Source organism: Hibiscus syriacus, unplaced genomic scaffold (assembly GCF_006381635.1).
Source record: "Hibiscus syriacus cultivar Baekdansim isolate YM2019G1 unplaced genomic scaffold, ASM638163v2 tig00110794_pilon, whole genome shotgun sequence".
NCBI classification, from domain to species: Eukaryota; Viridiplantae; Streptophyta; class Magnoliopsida; order Malvales; family Malvaceae; genus Hibiscus; species Hibiscus syriacus.
The window spans coordinates 545,336-567,269 of record NW_024062865.1 but is presented as its reverse complement, the minus strand read 5'-3'; the positions used below and the strand labels follow the sequence as shown (position 1 = coordinate 567,269).

The 21,934-nt window shown below is 36.0% G+C and overlaps 4 protein-coding genes across 4 annotated transcripts; 3 read left to right on the top strand and 1 right to left on the bottom strand.

Moving 5' to 3' along the window:
• Positions 1–704: 704 nt before the first annotated feature.
• On the top strand, positions 705–4,614 carry LOC120141239 (peptidyl-prolyl cis-trans isomerase-like). The gene is made up of 6 exons (XM_039156169.1): positions 705–836; positions 915–1,109; positions 2,977–3,118; positions 3,185–3,372; positions 3,499–3,585; positions 4,219–4,614. Exons 1-6 carry the CDS (start codon positions 783–785, stop codon positions 4,252–4,254), a joined length of 702 nt encoding a protein of 233 aa, XP_039012100.1. The 5' UTR covers positions 705–782; the 3' UTR covers positions 4,255–4,614.
• A 654-nt stretch (positions 4,615–5,268) lies between these two features.
• On the top strand, positions 5,269–9,849 carry LOC120141236 (protein ABC transporter 1, mitochondrial-like). The gene is made up of 8 exons (XM_039156166.1): positions 5,269–6,046; positions 6,154–6,379; positions 6,634–6,786; positions 7,603–7,761; positions 8,071–8,230; positions 8,486–8,595; positions 8,928–9,044; positions 9,356–9,849. Exons 1-8 carry the CDS (start codon positions 5,508–5,510, stop codon positions 9,749–9,751), a joined length of 1,860 nt encoding a protein of 619 aa, XP_039012097.1. The 5' UTR covers positions 5,269–5,507; the 3' UTR covers positions 9,752–9,849.
• A 2,865-nt stretch (positions 9,850–12,714) lies between these two features.
• On the top strand, positions 12,715–16,032 carry LOC120141237 (pectin acetylesterase 6-like). The gene is made up of 12 exons (XM_039156167.1): positions 12,715–13,039; positions 13,125–13,207; positions 13,349–13,478; positions 13,569–13,642; positions 14,069–14,155; positions 14,234–14,358; positions 14,455–14,515; positions 14,774–14,827; positions 14,931–15,008; positions 15,244–15,349; positions 15,459–15,604; positions 15,736–16,032. Exons 1-12 carry the CDS (start codon positions 12,841–12,843, stop codon positions 15,841–15,843), a joined length of 1,251 nt encoding a protein of 416 aa, XP_039012098.1. The 5' UTR covers positions 12,715–12,840; the 3' UTR covers positions 15,844–16,032.
• Positions 16,033–20,169: 4,137 nt separating this feature from the next.
• Positions 20,170–21,692, bottom strand: LOC120141238 (transcription factor MYB61-like). Its single transcript, XM_039156168.1, has 3 exons — positions 21,446–21,692; positions 21,234–21,363; positions 20,170–21,140 (listed from the first exon to the last, which is right to left on the bottom strand). The coding sequence occupies exons 1-3, from the start codon at positions 21,576–21,578 to the stop codon at positions 20,285–20,287; spliced, it is 1,119 nt and encodes a 372-aa protein (XP_039012099.1). The 5' UTR covers positions 21,579–21,692; the 3' UTR covers positions 20,170–20,284.
• Positions 21,693–21,934: the final 242 nt, after the last annotated feature.

Below are 21,934 nucleotides of genomic sequence, written 5' to 3'. Positions count from 1 at the left end.
TTTTGTCTAACATAGACCAACTCTATTATATATATAATTTTGATAGGTTAATCTGCTAACAGAGATTTTATATATATACAAAGTTTTGAACTCGAGATTTATTTTCTTAAACGATATCAAATTATTTATCGTTTAAATCAATCTCATTAATTAATTATTTTTAAATTTAATAAAATAATATTTAATTTTATCACGATTTTAAAAATATCTAAATCTCATTAAAAAAACTCATTGAAAATTTAAAAAATAATCAAAATATCCATCTATTTTCCCAATTCTTAATATCTAAAGTTCAAAATTTGATAATGACATCTCCTCTCCAATTTAAATTGTACTAACATAAAAACTTCCAAAATAGATTAATAGATTATCATTTGATCTAAAATCAAGGAAAAACATTAAAAATCATAAATTTATAAACTATTTAAATTATAAATTAAAAATCTAAGATTTAATTGAATTAATGTTTAAATTAATAATAACTTAAAATACTATTACTGAAAAGCCCACGTCATCAGCTCAAGTCTAGCGGGACAAACCCCCGAAGGCATGAGCCGTGCGGCGGATAATTTGAAGATTTTCCGGTGAAAACGATTATGCAAATCAAGCCTCGTCGGCCTGTATAACATACATCTCTCCGGTGTTTATTTAATCCTATGTCGAGGCCGAGGACGTACTAACCGCCATTTTTTTAATCCAAATAAATACTCCCTCCTTTTCCTTTTCTTTTTAGCCGCCCTCAAGAACAGAAGCATTTTCTTTTTAACTATTCAACCGCAAAAATGGCGTCCGCCTTCTCATTGCAGATGCTCCATAGCCCTCGCCTCGCTTTCCAGGTGAGTTATTGTTGAAACATTTTTACTTTTTCTTCATAATATAATCTCATCGTCTTTCTTTTTAATTCGTTCCTACAGGGTCAAGATGTTTCAAATGCTTATAGGCCACAAATAGCAAACTCATGGTCTGATTACTCCCAAGGTCGAACTTTTAATTATCGTGGAAGAGCCCTGACATCAAAATTAAACTATGCACCAAGACTCCCTGTTACCCAACTTTCTAAATCTTCTTCGGTTAAGTATGTGAGAATTATTTGGGTGAGCTGGTCTGATGTTTGTAAACCAAAATTTGAAAGAGGTTTGAGAATCCCTGATTTAAATGTGATGAATAGGACACTCTTGGAAAAATGGACTTGAAGGTTTACTATTGATAGGAAGGCGATTTGGAAGGAAATGCTTTGTATCAAATACAAAATAGACTCTTCTTTAATGCAGTTGACATTAATGTTTCTCCTAAATATTTTTGGTTATGGAGATCTATGGTGAGTAATCATTTTAAAGCTGATTCGATGGGCTGTTTAATCAGAAGCAAATATAGTTATAAAATTGGTAATGGGAGGAATATTCGGTTTTGGCAAGATACTTGGGCATTGGATCATCCTTTAATGGTCATGTTTCCTAGACTATTCCCTATTGCAGTGAACAAAATTTGAAAATTATTTCAGTTTGGGGAATATAGCTCGTGGGGCTGGTTTTGGAACGGTCAGTTGAGAAGGGAGTTGAACAACTGGGAATATGAGCAATGAACAAATTTGATGGCTGTTATTTTAAATTTTTCTATTTTTGTTGATTACGTTGATGGACTGTTTTGGAAGGAAACTGAAGACGAGGTTTTATCTGTTAAATCATGTGCTAATCTATCTTATTCGGGTATTACTGATTCGGAGGAAGCTAATTTTTGGAAGACTATTGTTTGGAGGGGCCTGCTGCCTCCAAGAGTGGAGACTTTTCTTTGGCAAGTTATCTTAAAGAAGCTGGCAATGAAGACAGCTCTGGTCAAGAGAGGTGTTCAGGGCATAAATGATACTTTATGTCATTTTTGTAATCTAGTAGAAGAGTCTCCATCTCATTTATTCTTCTCTTGTTCGAATTTTCAGTCAGTTTTTCATGAAGATGCTAAAAGATTCCTACTAGCATGGGCTGACTTGAAGGCCAACTCTCTAATTTTGTCAATTATCCCTGGAGTAGTTTTATGGACAACTAGGAATTCTTTAGTGTTTGAAGGAGGGAAGCTAGATTGAGCATAAATTTTCTTTTTAGCAAGGTGTAGACTTGCTTCATGGTTTTTAGTTAAGAAAACTCAGATCTCTATCTCCAAGGATGCTCTTATTGCTGACCCTTTCTTAGGGGATTCTTGCTCGTCCCATTATAATCGGATTTCAACTACGTTTTCTTGGTCCCCTCCTCCTAAGGACTTTACTAAACTTAATGTGGATGAGGCTACTTCTAGTGATTGTAAGAGGAGTGGTTTAGGTGGTGTTCTAAAAGACATGTCTGGTTCGATTCTTGGCTCCTTCAAAGAGCCTGTTGGCCCGGTGCCTCCAACTTTGATGGAATTAAAAGCTATTCTAAAGGGTTTAGATTTTTATGAATCTATTCGCCATAGGTTTAAGGATCGGTTGATTATCGAGAGTGATAATAGGATGGCAGTTGGCTGGGTTAAGGATGTTTTATGTCCTATTGTTTATGCTCATATGTTAAAGACAGTATTCAAAAGCTTAGTGTTTGTGAAGGTCTTATTAGATGGGTTAATAGGACAACCAATATAGAGGCAGACATCCTAGCTAAGGCTGGCATTGGTTGATAATTTTGTTCTGTTAAGGGTTGTTTCTTTTTGGTTTTCTATCTCTTTAGGGAGATTAGACTTTGTATTACTATGTAATTTTCTGATGTTAATGAAATCCTAGGGCACTCTTTTCATCCTTCCGCTGATTAAGGAACTATCTTTAAGTTTCATTAATCATGAAGGGGTTTTTAATGAGGCCTACTATTCCTATAAAAAAAAGTATGGGAGAATTGTTTTCAAGTCCATTCCCAATGTAAGTACTTTATTATCAATTTCTGCACACTTCTGTTGGTTTCCATTTGGTATAGTTTCCATCGGTCAAGAACGCTTAGAGATTTCTGGGATTTTGTTTAGGAAGTTGAGTTGCAAGCAAAAGTGACAACCAAGTGCTTCTTTGATGTCGAAATTGGAGGTGAAACTGTTGGTAGAATTGTGATGGGTCTTTTTGGGGAAGTTGTTCCAAGAACTGTTGAGAACTTCCGTGCCCTCTGCACAGGCAAGATAAGCTAAGAATCCCATATCCACTATTTGCAAGCTTGGTGTTTTGTTTCCACTTTTTCAGGGGAGAAAGGGTATGGTTACAAAGGATGCTCCTTCCATCGTATTATTAAAGATTTCATGATCCAGGGTGGTGATTTTACTGATGGAAATGTACATTCTCCATTTCTCTTTTGGCTTTCTAAAGATGTATTAGTATCTTTTCCAAAGAGGAACTTCCCGTTGCTAAGTTTCGAAGATGAGAGCTTTGCCTGTAAGTTGTAGAATGAGCCTGCTAAGCTCAAATTTTGGGAGTTTCATTCTGTGTTGTTACGTTAATCTATATTCCATAATGAACTGCTCTCCCCGGGTTATGATATTTTGAGCTTTTTATCTGCGGTGAAGCATGTTGGACCTGGAGGATTAAGCATGGCCAACGCAGGTCCTAATACCAATGGGAACCAATTCTTCATTTGCACAGTAGAGGTGAGTTAGCTGTTGCAGCCTTAATTCCTTTTATTCATTATGTATCTCATGCCTTATTCAGATTTGATATGTATGATAGTTATTTATTGGAAGTGCGTGTTATTATGAACTTTGAGAATCAAGAATGTGTAAATGTTCACTGGAAGAGTTAGATTTTGCCTTGTGAGTCGAGTATATCTTATTAGTTTCAAACTTTGAATCGATTACTTACCTTACACTCTTATATTCCGCTTATAGCCGAATACTGACCAGCTCTGCTGATATTTAGCTAATTGATCATGTTGCCGAATCAGTTTCAACACTCAAATATTCATATGCCCCAGTTTTTTTTAGCTTTAGTTTTTTTTCTTTTTGAAATATTTTGGTTCACCCTTTGTCCCCCTTGGCTCATTGTGTTTTACTGACAGAAAACAGAAGAAAAACTGAAAATTGAAAGAAAGAAACGCACGTTCTTATTTTCTGATATCACGTAACAGTAGAAATATGTTAGTAATCAACTCCTAATGAAATACTCTACTGGAAGATAATATAGGAAGATAAAGTTTATCCAGAGATAAAAAATCCTAAAACAGTATGTACTCTTAATAGCTCGGCAATTATAGTTAGGACTCTAATACAATTCAACATTTACGGACTCCATGGCTGGACAATCGGCATGTTGTTTACTGACACGTTATTGATCGAATGGATGTTGTGCGCAAACTAGAATCCCAAGACACAAGCAGGTCAGATACCCCGAAGGTGCCATGCAGAATTGTGAATTGTGGGGAACTACCATTAGAAGGCTAACTGCCTCCACAAAATCATGGAATGCACTCTTTTTTTTTCCTTCTCTGCAGCAGGATGAGTTTACCTGATAATATGTAATTTCTGAGAGAAATTTGGATGATACTTTGTAAGCTCTTGACATGGTTGTACTGCTCTTATCAATTTTAGGCCAATATAAGCCTGAAGATTTTATCAAAGCCTCATAATGGAACATCTGAGTTTACTAATTTTAAAACATTTCCTTCCCATTGGTATTTTGTTGCATAAATCTGGGTTTAAGACATGAATCTTAAAGATACATAACATTTCTTATATTCCAAGTACATGTGGATATTAGTTATTTGTAAGTTCTCTATATTATAAGCTTAAACACTTTCTCATGTACATAATATAAAAAGGACAGCTGCCCTTGAAAATCAGTTATATTCAACTTTGAAGTGAAATGTATGCAAGGACCACGGTTTCAATTGCAGAAGATTGGATAACTTGCACCATCTGCCCCTCTTCACCGCCCCATATCTCGGCTATCACTTCTTTGGTATTACGAATGTTACGTAAGGCATATTCTGCACCGGTCACCAGGACAGAGTTCCCGACCTGCCATTGTTATTCTAGCTTGTTAGCAAAGAGTGCCAATGATTTATGCAGGTTAAATGAAATCATAGCTTGCTATAATTGTGTGAAGCCCTGTTGCTTTCTGTTTTTTCCATTTGCAATGTGGAATCGATGAACATTATATAAAAAAAAATGAGTTGAAATTCAGAAAGGCAAGGCAATCTCGTCAATATCAACCACGGAATCAGAGAGAGAACAGTCTCAAACACTTGGGTTAAGGGAGGCCCAGGAAGACTGGAAATAAATACTAGGGCTCACTGAGCCAGAAGCCTCCACGTCTCCCTCCTTTCTTACTCCGCAATTTCATGGACACAACAAAACCCACGTTGCCTTGAATGCGGTCGAAAGTTGAAACTCGAAACCTTCGGTTTAGGACACAATCACACAACACTGTTTTATTTTCGTTTCAAACCTCTCGCTGTCTTCAAATTTGCGATCTCTTTGGCTTAGTAAATTATAGTTCGTAAACAAATCAAGGGTACAAATTCGCTTTTTTCTTCCCCAGGAGAAAATAGATGATGCTTTGAATTAAACGCGCCATGAGTTCTTTGAATCAGCTAGCGCGGCTCGTGAATGGACTTGCCTTAGTCGCTAAAGAGTTTGCTAAACGCTCCCAGACGATCGAGCGCGCCAAAAGTGGCGATCTCGAAACCCTAATAGTTTCTTCCCTAAAAAACGCTCTAGTTTCGGCTACGGACCTGACGGGCTTAACTAAAGGGAAGGTACGTGAGTTTTCCAAGCCTGGGCCCAAAGAATCAGTCGTCTACTTCAACAGCAACAGTGACGGCGGTGGCGAAGACGTTGTAAATTCTTCCTGGAACGACACCGCAAGTGCGGGCCTTACCATCGATGAAAAGGTCGATTCTGAGGAAGGCGTTAGTCATAACGGTCAACCGATTGTTGAGGAGAAAGTTGTTAATGATGGGTTGGAGAGAGGACGTGAATTCAATTCGGACAATAAGAGCTTTGTGGACGGTGCCGAAGTGGTGACAACGACAGCAGATGCGCCAGTACCTGTGAAGAGACGGAGGCCAAGAGAAATGAAGGTTCCCGCTACTCCATTTTCTAGAGCATTTGGGTAAATTGAGTGTATTTCTTTTAATGTTTTATCATTTATTGCTACTGCTAAATTATATGTTCCTTTTTTGCTACTTTTCTAACTAGTTATTTGTTTAACATCAAAAGCTTTGCTGCATTAGGAGCTGGTCTTGCTTGGGGAACAGTTCAGGAATCTGCCAAGAGGCTTGTTTATGGTTCTCCAAACTCAAATGAAAAGCAGTCTGCTGTTTCACCATTCTTGTCCGAAAAAAACGCAGAAAGATTGGCTCTTGCATTATGTAGGATGCGTGGGGCCGCTCTTAAAGTCGGACAAATGTTAAGCATACAGGATGAATCCCTTGTTCCAGCTCCGGTATGCTGACTTATGTTATTTTCCCCCTGCCGTTATCCGTATGTGTTACAGTGATGTTTAATTAATTAATTTGGTAGTGGGGGGAAGTTCATTCTGGGAATGGTATATTTATGGTTCTTTGTTGAGAATCAATTTAAGAATATGTGTTGTTGGAGGTTATGGTTTCTATTTTCTGGTTTTCTGATTAAGGTTAATTGCCTAAAAGACTCTGTAGAGTGCTCAATCATACTTTTACCTACTCCCATTTGTTGTAGATATTAGCTGCGCTGGATATTGTGCGTCAAGGCGCAGATGTGATGCCAAGGAGCCAGCTCAATCAAGTTTTAGATGCTGAACTTGGTCCTGGTTGGTCCACAAAGCTGACTAGCTTTGATTATGAACCCTTGGCTGCTGCAAGTATAGGCCAGGTAAGAAAAATGGTTGCATGTTTATTTGTGTTGTCATGCTGACTAGGATGTTCCCTATATGCTTTGTCTTTAACCTTTTAAGGCAGAATGTTTTTTTGTCTATACGTTGCTCCATTCTACAAAGAGTCTTTATGTACAAAATCTTGTATCTACAAGTGGACATGTTAATATCAATTACTCATTTTATTTCTGGCATTGATGTTATTTGGGTGGAATGGATCATTGTTTAATGCTCTGGCATTTATGTTCTTTTCAACCTTCATTTGTGTTCACTGGTGTTTTATGTGATAACTGCCTTGTGCAATTTAATTTGTCCCTGGCAGTTTGATGCTTGTTACTACTTACACATGGTTTCCTTCTTTTATATATATAAATTCATTTTTTGAGTTTTCTTATGCTTTTCGGCATTTAAAAAATTATCATGATTTTTTGTTCTTCTACTCTTTCTCGCTTACCCATCAACCTTCTCTGTTTCATCATTTCAGATGGGTGTTCACTGGTGTTTTATGTGATCATTTAACTGCCTTGTGCAATGCCCATGGCAGTTTGTTTGATGCTTGTTACTACTTAATGGTTTGCTTTTTGTGTATATGAAATTCAGTTTTTAAGTTTTTGCTCATAACTATCAACATTTCAAAAATTATCATGCTTGTTTGACCATTTACTGTTTCTCGCTTTCACATCAATGTGCTCTGTTTCATCTTTTCAAATGGACTATATTGCTCAATGAGGTAATTTGGATGAAACAATTGTTGTCCAGTTTGTCTTGTAATGTCAGTTTTAAACTAGCCTACTTTTTTCCTTTCCTAATTCTAGGTTCACAGAGCCGTCACGAAGGATGGTATGGAGGTAGCAATGAAAATTCAGTACCCTGGTGTGGCAAATAGCATTGAGAGTGACATTGAGAATGTCAAACTTCTATTAGATTATACAAATTTAATTCCTAAAGGACTGTATCTTGACAGAGCAATGAAGGTACGCACTTATGCATTTGAACTTGCATTATTAAGTTTCTAAGAGACTATGTCAAGTAAAGGATTGGCATTCCAATGCCAGTTTAATGATGGACACTTACAGATATAGTTGAGAATCTTTCCCTTGCATTGTCTGATCTTTATTCCCACACCTCTTAACTAGTTTTGGTCATACTTTTTCATTCCCCAAAATGGCTGCTTTGTCTTGTATTTTAGTGCTAGAGATTTTTGGAGGATTTCGTCTGGGGCTTTTGACAACAGAAGATTCTATGTTGAAAAATTGGATGTTTATGCAGTTGAAATCTTGCAGGTGGCTAAAGAAGAATTGTCTCGTGAATGTGACTATCATTTGGAAGCATCCAATCAGAAAAGATTCCGTGATGTGCTATCTGACCGTGAGGGATTTCATGTTCCACTTGTTGTGGATGATATTTCAAGCAAAAGAATTTTGACCACAGAACTTGTTTCGGGTAATCATCGTTTGGCTTTTAGGTTCCTATTTTGCTTAAAGCATCACATTTGGATGGTATGGTGCGATTTTCTCTAAGTTTTCAGAGGATAAATTCTCGCAACTATATTAAAGAAAATATTTTAGCTGGAAAATCTGATAGATCAAGGCGCATAAATCTTATCCAAGTCTCCAAAACAGTTTCTAGTTTACAGCGTTGATAGAATTATCTCTTGAATTCTATTTGTTCACTTTGAAATGTCATTACTTGCTACAGGAGTTCCGATTGACCAGGTTGCATTGCTAGACCAAGGAACTCGTAATTATGTTGGGAGAAAGCTGCTGCAACTGACATTAATGGAGCTTTTTGTATTCCGCTTTATGCAGGTTTGCTATTTTTAATTTCTTTCTCCTTTTCTAAGAGGATTTTGTTTACGTTTCTCTCTCTTGCCTACTCTGTACAAAGCATTTACACCCTGAAGGTTTTTTATGCTTTTCCATCTAAGGGTTTGGTTACATTTAAATATAATGAAATGTTTTGGTTAGGTTAGTTCTCAATATTTTATCTAAGCCTGATGCAATCTATTCAATAAGAATATTGACTTTGTTTTTAGTTTTTAGATAATCTTCCGGCCCTTATTCTCTTAAAATGCTGGTTTCTTTTATTTTTGAAGTATGTTCGCTGTTGTGTCTTAAACATTTTACTTCTTGTGATACAGACTGATCCTAATTGGGGTAATTTCCTATTTGATGAGGCCACCAAAACAATCAATCTCATCGACTTTGGAGCAGCCCGCGATTTTCCTAAACGATTTGTTGATGACTATTTGAGAATGGTCAGTTCCCTTAAAAAAAGTGCATGTGGCATCAATTACATTTCTGCATGAATGGGCAGAATCTGCCGTTTACATTTAGGTTCTAAATCAGCCATTTATTTGCCTTCAGCCTTCATTGATTATCCTGTTAGAGCTTGCATAAACCTCTATTGATATAGTTTGATCTTTGGATGACTTTTCTCCAAGTTTCTTAATGCTATGAGGTGTCCGACCTTTTGTTTGGACACTTTGTTGAACTTTAACCATCTCCAGAGTTGGTTTTCCATATGAATGAACTGATTGTCCTTGTATGTAACTATGTATTCAACCAGGTTATGGCTTGTGCAAATAACGACAGAGAAGCTGTTACCGAGATGTCACAGAGACTCGGATTCCTCACAGGAATGGAATCAGATGTAATGTTGGATGCTCACGTTCAAGCTGGTTTTGTTGTGGGATTGCCGTTCTCCAAGGCCGGTGGCTATGATTTCCGCTCAACTAATATTACTCAAAGCATTTCGAACCTCGGGGCAACGATGCTGAGGCACCGCCTTACCCCACCCCCAGATGAGGCCTACAGTCTTCATCGAAAACTGTCTGGTGCTTTCTTGGCTTGCATTAAGCTAGGGGCCGCAGTACCGTGCAGGGAATTGTTACTTGAACTCTATGAGCACTACCATTTCGGGGACGATGAGGAGACTTTATCAAGTGCTGCTTCAGTACCTTGATGATGAGATTATATAGTTTCCAGATTTTGATTGTCCGACACATTTGTAATAAAACTTTAGGGATGTAATCGGCCAAAGTGCACATCCCATTCAGGAAAGCACCCCAGAAAGGTCCGAGGCTTAGACAGAGAGAAGAAAAATGTGCGTCAAGTATTTTTCATTTTTGAAACTAAAAATCAAATTCTTAGATGAATAATCGTCTTCTTTACTTAAACTCCCCATCTTTATTAAATCTTCCTAAATTGTCTTATCACAAAAATCCTAAGAGGACATCATGAAAAAAAAATCAAAACCCCAGAAATTAAAGGAAAAATATTCAGCACTACTATACTAATATCCAGATACACATATCCAACCTAAGATTGACCATAACTAATAATCAATTTAAAATTTTGTATATTTGAGTGATAAAAATAATTATTCATAATCAGATGAGTACATAATTGAGCTCAATCATCGGTGGCGGATTGTCAGCGAATTTAGGGATGGCTTTCACTTTTTTTTATACATAATTGGTAATCATAGTATTATTTGAATGCAGTACAGCAGGGGGGAATCTGTCCATGTCTGTCCTCAACTTCCTTATGCTCTGTTTGGTCCCTAAATAGTATTGCTGAACTTGTCGCATTACCCAACCAATGTTCTTTTCATCCCCATCTAAATTTATTAAATCAAAATATTTTTATTTTCAGTTTGTCATATTTTAATTATTGATTTAAAAATATAATAATATTATCTTATCAGTTTATCTCATTTTAATTAATAAATCATTGTTAATTTCAATTAATTTAATGGCGTGAGACGTTTAAAAGAAATCAAATTTTAAATTTAATTTCTAAACTTTTAAAAGTTTGTTTTTCTTTATTTTCACGTACCGATAAAAACTTTTTCTCTAAAAATTTACTTCTCTAACACAAATCCTAGTCTTAAACTTGTCGTCGTCGTCTTTCGTTCATCCATCAGTCAAAACCACCATCTTTAACCTCATTAATAGCAGAATTTGATAGTGGGAGGAAATTAAACTGTAATTATTTTGAGTTATTTTTGTACGTCTTTTGTTTGAACCTCAACACCCTCGCACTCTCATCGTCGTATGTTGTGTCAAAAAACGCTCATCTTCATTGAATCTCACGTCTTCATCGTTTGTCTAAAGCCCGAGAGTCCCTCTTTGCGAATCCACAAAACGCTATTGAAAACCCCCTTCGATTGTCTCTGCTCCACCATGTCGTGCGTCATCCTTTTTCCTGTAGTACTGAAATGGATGACTCCATCTACTCATTCCTTTTGTAAATGTGCCCTATGTATTTTTGAATCATTATGTTATCGAGTCGGTTCTTGAAATATTATATTATTGAGTTAATGCTTAAAAGTAACGACGGTGTCAATAAATATTATTAAAAATATGATTTTATCATATCTCAGTATCATCAAAATTTTAACGAAAAAAAATGTAACATATAAATAGTTGGGTGATCATTGTGTAACTTTTAATAATCGATGGACTCAATAAAATAATGTACTATAATCAAAAGACTATTTTATATTTTTTAATTGTCGAATGACTCAACGTCCTATAATCGAGTTCACTCGAACACTTTAACCATAAAATAAATAAAATTTAAATTTATCATTCTAATAGTTTACTCAAAATTATATAAAGGGTAAAGTATACAAATAGTCCTCAAACTTTTAGGGCGATTGTATTTTGGTCACCCAACTTTTGAAACTTGCAATACAATCATTGAATTTTTAGTTCATTTTCAGTAAGGTCTCTACCATATCATTACCTCCCGTTAATTTTTGCTGAAGTGGCACTTAACTCCAGTTAACCCCCGTTAACTCCCATTCTTCTTCTTCTCTCTTCACATTCTTTGATTTTTTTTCCTTCGTGTTTTTCACTTCGAAGAAAGATTGAAAGGAATAAGGAAAAAAATCAGAGCCCTTTTCTTTAAGCTTAGTATCTCCTGACATGGAAATGAATAGAGCCATTTTCTTTGGTTTGAGTTTAGCTGGGGACATAGTTCATCAAGACAATGTTGCTCCAAAGAGACCCCATTATGCTAATTATTTTGTTCTGGTGATCTAGCAAAAATCCCTGAACTTTGTCTTTTCTTTTCATGTTCCTCAATTTTTTTTTCTTAGAGTCTATTTTGCTTTTGTGAAAATGGATGAATGATGAAATCTTGACTTTTGCTTTTGTACTTGATGTTTGATTAAGATTTTTGTGTGTGTGTAGATTATTAATTTAATTGTCCATTTTTAGGATTCATTTGCTTCAAAATTTGACTTTGTCTTATAGTTATTGTATTTTTGTAACAATATATAGTTCTTGTTTAATTGCTGGAAAATGGTGGTATTTTTTTTTGTTTTAGGATATGGTTTGGACTTTTGGTCTATATAGGAAAAAGAGTTAACACTGTTTTATTTTTTAATTGCTATGAGTTTAAGCTTCTGAAGAAGAAGAAGAATAAGCTATGGGTTTAAGTTCTTGAAGAAAAAGAACCAATTATGAGTTTAAGCTCTTGAAGGAGGAGGAGGAGGAGGAAAAGGAGGAAGGTTAACAGTGTCAAGTGCCACATCAATAAAAATTAACGGAATTTAACGGCAGGAACTTTACTCAGAACGAACTAAAAGTTTAATGACTGTATTACATTCAAAAGTTGAGTGACTAAAATGCAAATATCCTAAAAGTTTAAAGATTATTTATATATTCTACCCTTAATAAATTGTATCTACCGACAAAAGTAGTAAATTGTCAAATTTAAATTAAAAGGAAAACAGGGGAAAGAAAAACAAGTCATACAACGGTCTCTTGTGGCTCACCAGGCAGTGAAGTCACTTAACTTTTGCAACTTGCCTTCATTTCTGCTGTTCTTTCCAAAAATGGGGTTATCGAAACCATACCTGAAATTTCTATCCAACCATACCATCCATTTCCATTAAAAAGGCGTCCACTTTCATCGTCATTCTTTTCTAAGTTGTAGCTCTCTTGCAAAGCTTTTCAAACTCGGACAGAAAAAAGACATTGTTTCTTTTCAACTTTGGTTGGTAAAGTTAGCAGGAAAAAAACAAGGGAGAAAAAGAAAACGATGAAGCAAGTTTTGATATGGATTTTAAGTTTGTGGACTGTAATTGGGGTTGGTGTGAGCCGATCTGAAGCGGGGTTGGAAGAACTAAACGCTAAAGAGAGATTACTTTCGTTCTTGGAAAAAGATGCTGTATCCCCTGGTGCCAACTCTCTTCTGGTTCCCCTCACTCTCATTCAAGGAGCTGCTTCAAAAGGAGCTGGTAATTTCAGAAACTTAACAGTAAATGCCTTGAAAGTTTGGTTCTTTCTTTCATTTTCTTCCTTTTGATGCCTTGGGTTTCACAGTTTGTTTGGACGGGACGCCTCCCGGTTATCATCTGGACCGTGGGTTCGGGTCTGGTTCAAACAGCTGGTTCATCCAATTGGAGGTTTGGTTAACAGACTTCAACACTGCATAATTCTAATATCGATTGTAATCCTTTTTGGCTTAGATTCTGAAGCCACTTGGCATTTCCTATGTTAAGATAGAACCTTTAGTTGTTTGATTTCCTTATGGATGCTTGTTTTAGGGAGGTGGATGGTGTAATACCATTCGAAGTTGTGTCTTCCGCAAAACTACTCGACGTGGTTCATCAAAATTTATGGAGAAGCAAATAAACTTCACTGGAATATTGAGCAATAAAGCTGAAGAAAACCCTGGTTTGTACAATTTGTAGTACCATCTTAACCTTTTCTTTTAGAACAAGTATTTATGTTGAATTTTTGCATGGGGTCTCTTGTGTTCTGCAGATTTATACAACTGGAACAGAGTGAAGCTACGTTACTGTGATGGGGCATCTTTTGCTGGGGAAGGACAGAATGAGGTATGCAATAATAGTTTTTAGTATTAACCTTTTGCAGCATTATCCTGGACTATATTTAAGTTGCTCGCTACACAAATATCCTAGTTCAGTGTAAAATTTGATTCACTCGATGCTTATTTTGCTGAGCAAAAACAGATCTATGCTTATTTCCGATTATTAGCCTTACAACTAATGTTTTTTTCCGCTGTTTTCTTAGAAGCTACTGATGAGAAAGTTCATTGATGTGGTAATTGTAAGCCAACTCTAAATAGACAAGTGGGGATTTTCTTTAAGAAAATTTTGGGAAGGGTGCGAGAATAATGTCAAGTTCTTTATAACTACTTAGTTTATGAACAGATTGTTTTTCTTCTGTAGCTTGTATTCTATGTAACTTTTTACTATCTTAATTTGGTGAAAATTCATGGTATTCTGTGATTTTGCTTCCAGGCTAACCAACTTTACTTTAGAGGACAAAGGATCTGGTCTGCTGCTATGGAGGAATTAATGGCCAAGGGAATGCAGAATGCTGAGCAGGTTTTGCATTTAGCATTTTTTTTCAGTTTTCAATTAGTTCCGGATATCTAATCATTGTTAGATTTGATTGTGCTTCAGGCTCTTCTTTCTGGATGCTCAGCTGGGGGTCTAGCCTCCATTCTTCATTGTGACGAATTTAAGGATTTATTTCCCGAAACTACGAAAGTAAAATGTCTAAGTGATGCGGGCCTGTTCCTTGATGCGTAATAAATTATACACCATTCTTTTCCTTTTTGGTTATAGTAGGTTAATATCAATTGTAAAAGTAGACTAATTCATGGTTTTCATTATCTATGCAGAACCAATGTAGCTGGTGGACATACCTTAAGGGATATGTATGGAGGTGTGGTTACCCTACAGGTCCCGCTTTTACACCTATCTTGGATTTCTGGATTGATGAAAACTCAATTAATAAGTAGAACATAAGGTTTCGTGCATAAACCTTGAAGATCATGTAAAACTTCAGTGCTATTTATCTGAGATTCCCGAGCAATATATCGATATTTTGTGGCTCTAGTTTTTTCGAGCTAGTGCTGTTATGAATATGCAACATTTAGTTATGAAATTTTTATCTCATTGCTTTCTACTGACTAAACAAAAGTTTCTATGAAATATTAGGGTGTCCAAAAGAATCTTCCACATACTTGTACCAGCCAAATGGATCCAACTTTGGTAAACATCTCCAGTTTCTTGATTGGCATTCATGTACTGGATTAGGTTAAGAGAGTAGGGTGTAACTCATTAGAAATTACATAATCCTATCTTTCATTCGCAGTGCTTCTTCCCTCAAAACTTGGTTGCAAATATCAAGACCCCTATGTTTCTTCTCAATGCAGCCTATGATGCATGGCAGGTAATTTTCCTCTTTTTGTAACTTTCTGTTTCATTATTTTATGTTCCTTGTCTTTATTTTTATCTTTTCTCAATTGAGAATCCGTTTGTCCACCCAGAAACATATAGAAGGCGAGAAGCCATCTACTAAACATTAAGACCTCTTGGAAACAGTTGTCAAAAACAGAACTTTGGGATAGTCTGGAGAGGTCATTGTCTACTGTTTGACAACAATTTTCTCTAATTTCTGCTTTCAGGTCCAAGAAAGTTTAATCCCATCGTCTGCCGATCCTAATGGCTTCTGGCGGGACTGCAAAATGGACCATGCTCATTGTAACTCATCACAAATGCAGTTTCTGCAAGGTGTTTCAAGTTTGTTTCTGTTATGTTTTGACTCAATTTTCTTAGTGGCAAGTCAAATATAGATGAATTGCCCATAACCACTCTTTTCTTCCTTCTCCCATTGAAATAGACTTCAGGAGCCAAATGCTCAATACCATAAATGGTTTCTCGAAGTCCAATCAAAATGGTTTATTCATAAATTCCTGTTTTGCTCACTGCCAGTCTGAGAGACAGGATACATGGTACGAGAATGATTCTCCTCGTATTGGAAACAAGGTATGTCCCATCTATTCATAAAACTTAGTTCTGAATTTTCTATTCAAATGCTTGAATGTAAAGTTGCATGTATTGGTCAGAATTCATACAACTGACTTCTGCAAATTTGATTTTTGTTATCAAATATGCAGGCAATTGCAGTGTCTGTTGGAGACTGGTTCTTTGATCGAATGGCTGTTAAAGCTATCGACTGTCCGTACCCCTGTGACAATACCTGTCACAATCTTATCTTCAAGTGAGTGAGAACTTCACATTGGGTGCCTGTAAAGTCCTGCATGGCTTTCACTTTATTCTTTCCACAATTGCTATTTGTGGAAACTGTAACATTCATTCATTTCGACGATAGACTGATAAACCATGAGATTTCTAGGCTATGCAAATCACAATGATTAGCGACATCCTATCCTTTTTATTTATCTTTTCAAAAACTATACTTTAAACAATACCGTGTCTCCTAAGACTTCCGTTATCTTCATGCTCAAGCTGAGCAGAAAAATATTTTACTTCTAATAACTATGCATACTACCTGCCAACTACCAGCTTCAGGTAAGTTTCGTTTTACACTAAGTTGTCCCGGATTCAATTACAGGTGATGCATTGTTCTAATGGTAAACGGATGGAATTGTTGCCTTAGAGACTAGAGTCATAGTAGTTCAAACTCTTCCCACCCATTTGTTGTCGAGCGCATTGCAAATTGCAATATATATTCTCTTTCCAGTTTCTTGGCTTAGTATACCTAATGCACCCTCTCTGGATTTCCTCTCTCCACGTCGTCTGTGAGACTGAAAATTAATATCTTCCTCTGCAGTGATGATGTTACATCAACCATAACGATCTCAGAGGCGACAAGGTTGACATTTACTCACCTAAATCTGCTTAGTGCCTTCTTGATCACCTTAATATATTCCAAATGCATCATGGGTTCTCGGTTTGGCCAGTGACTAACAATTATAACTTTAAAGTACACATCGTAGCTAGATATGGTGGATCCTTTTGCCTGCATTTCAAACCATTCATTTAAAGTGCCTCTTTGGTAGCCACTGCCTTTCTTTTCTACTATTCTGTGGTTAAGATACTCAATTCTCTGGAATGATTTTGCGATAAAGTGAAGAAATTAAGCGCCGAAGAGGGATGCTTCTTGATGATAGCAACAATATGGGATTGGCTCCTTTATTTGATCATGGCAATTCTGGGTTCACATGTGTTCCACATTCTTTATTTTGAATCTGTAGATTTGAGATATTTTGAATAATGAACACAAGTTGGCAGGATGTTTGGTATGGTGATATATCTCATGGTAACCACCTTTACATTGTCTTTTTTTAATAGTCTGAACGATTACAAGGTAGTATATATTTAGAATTTTCTAAACCTATTGATACCGTGCACATACCCTACAAATGTAAGTGCGGAACCCGACTCGTTTAAGAAGAACAATATTTTCTGTAAGTTTCACTCTATTTGATATAACTATCTGATGGTTAATTTAAGCAATATGCAGAAAGCATTGATCTGTAAACAAGCTGGTGAAAGGCTTTAAGGTAGTTTTCTGCAATGGAAGTTCTGCACTTGCTTTCTTAATTACAAAAGAGCCTGATTATTTGACCCCACAGGCCTTGCTTGATTGCTTTGGGTATATAAAAAGTTCATCAAATCATCATTTTGATGGTTTATCAATGTTCAGGCTTTTGAGTGGAGACATTGAATCAACAAAACTCTAAAAATGCAACCTTTTCGGAACAAGGAAACAAAAATCATTCAAAATCCATACACAGCGACCTCTTGCCGCCTCTTGGCCTAGTAATCACCACCACGCCGGCGCTACCCCCTTGGCTCTCCCCACTGTAATTGCTATAACCCACCATGAAATCCCCATCTTTCTTTTCGCAACCATTTTACAACTCCATATCTGCGCATCTTTCGCTTACAATCCTCCTCTTCCTCCTCCTCCTCAAACTCTTACTCCCTTTTGGCCTCCCGAATCCCACCTTTAGATCTTCATTTTCACTGGCGTAATCCTTGACCACTCCCATCAACTGATGAGCGATAGCCGCCCTGGTCGGGTTCCTCCAACGAAGCGGCGTCGTGGGAAGAGAGTAACAGCCAGATTCTTTGTCGGAGTCAGAGGGCAGTTGAAGCGATTCTTCTTTGTTAAAGAAATCTTCGTCGACCTCGGCATCGGCATCAAAGCTTTCGATCGATAATCTCGACATGGAACTAGTGCACATCGAAAGCCTAGACAAGTTATGCGGATGAGCCAGATGATCATGTCCATCATCAGGGATGACCGAAGGGCACGCCTATAAATTTTAAATTATTTAGATATTTTTATATTTTATATAAATTATTTAATTTTACAACTAAAATTTTCAATATAAATTTTTATATTCACATCCCAAAATAAATTCTTACATCCGTCCTTCCCTGACTATCATCATGATCAAACACAACATCAATATCATCAAACCCTTGTTCAAGCATCGAAGCCACAATAGTCATACTTCCATTTGATGCCATCTTTCGCATTCTGTAACCTAAAAAAGAGTGAAGTGAAGAAGGTAAAAAGTGTTTGCTTTTATGAGCCGCTGCAACTTCAATAGCAAACTCGATCGAATCTCTAAGCAGCACATTTATAGTAAATATTCTCTCCTTTAAGTTTAGCGTATTTCCTTCCACTTTAGCCCTCGCTCGATTGATGGCTTCCTTTGCCGGTTGAGAAAATAAGTAAAAGGGTGAGATTGTAATTTCGTATTTGAAATCAGTTTGATTAAGGAGTATTAAGCTTTGTGCTTGATCCTTAAAAAATTATTAAAGAGACCACACGGCGAATGGCTTAGTGAAGCACCCACAACCACTGAATTAGCGACACGTAGTATTAAGAAGGTCCTCTGGTGCTGACAACCTCCGTGAGCACGCACTTCAATTGGTAGAAGATTAATGCATGAGTTGCTGTTCAAGTTAAAAAAAATAGTTTTATTAAATTTTTGAATTACTTATATTTTTTATCATTTTATTATTAAATAATTATCAATTTCATAACATGGCAAATAACACTAAAACGATAACATAAAAAAATATATATAAAAGTATTATGTGAGCATCTATTTGGGGATTTAATTGTTGGTTGACAAAAATACAATAAAAAGTTTGGATACTAAAAATAGTTAGGTGACCAACTAGATAATTTATCACTAATACCCTGAGAGTTTAATGCTTTAGTGACTGAAATGAACAATTTCTCTAATAAAAATAACTAAATTAAGAGGATATTGTTTTAGGTGGCCAAAATAAAAGTACTTTAAAAATTAGGCGACCATCTAAATAGTTTATTCTAATTGTAATTATAATTTTTTATACATTATATTAGTTAATTATAGTTGTCGACATAGTCGTATACACATAAGTTAATTGTAGTTGTAATTTTTTAATCCATTCAGCGACTTCAGTAGTTAAAGAGAGTGTGAGGTCATGGGTTTGAGCAGTTGCATCTGCACAGTAGGGTGTGGACGTTGTTAATGACTAAAATTATGAAGAGATAATACCCTTATAATCACCCAAACTATCCGGAAAAATAATAAAATGTAAATTTTGACAATTAATTTGTGTCATTGAGTTTTGGTACTAAACTTTAAATTACATTGAATTTTACCACTAAATTTGATTTTTCAATTAAACTTTAGCACTCAATATTAATTTTGTTTATTATATAAAAAAAATTAACTAGAGAAATATTCTTTCAAATAATTTTAAATATTTCATTTTTATTTTATATGAAATTTACATATTTTTAGGGTAAACTATATATTTAATACTCTAATTATTTTTTATTCTATTTTGGTCATCCAACTATTAATTTTTTTAAATCATACTTAATGTTACATTTTAGTTTCATTTTGGTCACCTGTCGTTAAAAAATTAACATAACTGATAATGTGTCATATTTTTAAGTTTTTTTAATGATGACATGATATTACCTTATGATGACACACTAACATTACTGTAAATTTTCTAAGGGTGTGTGATTAAAATAAAATCAAAACGTAACGTTAAGTATGAATATTAAACAAAAAATAGTTAGGTGACCAAAAAAGAATAAAAGTTTTAGTTGAGATACTAAATGTGTAAGTTTTAGTTGAGATACTAAATGTGTAGTTTACCCTTTGTTTTATAAACAACTAAAATCTGAAACTAAAGTGATAAAGCTTTTGTAAGGGCGATTACGATTGCTCAGTGACCCCTAGACAGATGAGCAATTTTGAGAGTGGGAACTGAAATATAAAAAAAGTGCGGACAAAAGAATCTTCAATGAATACCACTTTTCAGTTTGAAAACCAAATGGTTCAATTATTCAAGAAATGAATGCTTAAAACCCCATAAATTTTCTTCCTTTTTATTCTTATCAACAGTTGGCTTACATACAGAACTGCAACATTCCAAAGCTCAAATATGGCCATTTGCAAATTGCAAAGAGGCGAAGCTGACTGAAAGACACCCAAACAAGCCTTATTCAGCGGACTTCTACCCCACAAAAGCTAACAAGAAGTTTGATTTGCTCCCAAAGCAGAGGTGATGATTAATCTTTATATCAGACCTATATACACGAGAATTAAAAGGAAAAAAAAACTGTGATGCACACCTGATATACGAGAATGGTATCGGTTCAATTCAAGTTCTTCACTTTCATGGATGCAAAGCTAAATGTGTCCATAAGCTGCTGGGATTTTGTATAGCTTCTTGCTGTTGGTGGTAATGAGGCCACATGGTGTTTGATGAATTATTAGTGAAGAAATCTGTTTCTGATTTGATGTCGGTGTTGTATAATTGTGGAGTTTGGTTTTGCAAAGCAGCCGCCATTAATAATGGGTTATTGAGATGTCCAGCCCATTTGATGTCTTCAGCTTGACTTTCCATTAGATGGATTGGATAAGGAGTCGTCTCTTTCTGTGGTGTGCTACAACTGTTGCTTTGTAGGTCGGTGCTGTTGCTGCTGCTGTTGCTGTTGTTCGCCGAGGCCGCTCCAGTTTCCCAATAGTGGGAACCATTTACAGTGACGGAAGGCTTGAACCCCATAGGAGAAGAGAGAAAAGAGGTCGTCGTCAATGGCGGGAGAAAAGTGGACATCGTGGCCGAAGAGAATTCGGAATTGATATCGAAAGCTTGGCTGGTTTGGTTGAACCAGATAGGAGGATTCGAGCTGGACGAGAGCCTCGAATTCGACGCATAGTTCAACTGTTGAATCGGAAGATGCCCCACCAAATCAGATGGCTGCTGATTGTTGGTCCTTATTGTTTCATGGTGAGTGATCGAGAATTTATCGCCGCTGTTCATCGTCTTCAAGCTCGGAGAAGCTGAACCGGAAGCCGTGTCCTTGCTGTTTGTCTGCTTGTCGTCGTCTCCATTTTCAACCTCGGATAAGGGTTTGTGAGTGACAGGGTCAATGCCCCTCTGCCTAAGCTTCTTCTTCAAGCAAGAGTTCCATAGATTCTTAATTTCGTTGTCGGTTCTTCCCGGCAGTTGTGCAGCTATTTGGGACCACCTGAGAATCGAACCAAACATAAAACAAAGAATGTTTACATATAAATCATAGTAATAAAATTCAATAACAAAAAAGAAAAGAAAAAAAAAACACCTGTTACCCAAAACTGCATGAAGTTCAATTATGAGATTTTCCTCTTCTTGAGAGAATGTACCTCTCTTTAAATCAGGCCTCAAATAATTAATCCACCTTAATCTGCAGCTCTTTCCACACCTCTGCAAACCTGCAAATATTGTCAATAATTTGGAAAAAGTAATGATTTAAAAGAGGAAACCGACATGAAAGTTAGTGCTTTGAAACGTTACCAGCTTGTTTAGGGACATAGCTCCAGCAACCATGTCCGTATTTTGTGATATGACTTAAAAGCTTCTCGTCTTCTTCGGGAGACCAAAGACCTTTCCTTAGCTTCTGCTTGTAACAGCAAGAGTGCCTCCCCATTTGTAGACCTGACCAAATCACAATGAGGAAGAAAACTTCACTAAGACAGCAACTTTCGCTGAATCCTAGGTGAGATATCGTCAGCAATGACTAGGGGACTGGTTTATTACAGAAGCAACGGCTGTCTGAAGAATGACTAAAATGAAATAGGAAGTGAGAAAAAGGAGTTGAAGTAATATAAGAGGAGACTCTCAATGAAAGAAAAGTCGCATTCATTAAGTGTTATACTTTCTCTTCTTCCATTCTTATTTTCAATAGTAAATCTAGAAATATTATTTCAAAGATATTAATAATATAAAATTTTAGATTAAATATTATTAATAAAATAAATAATTAATATAAAAAAATATCAAATT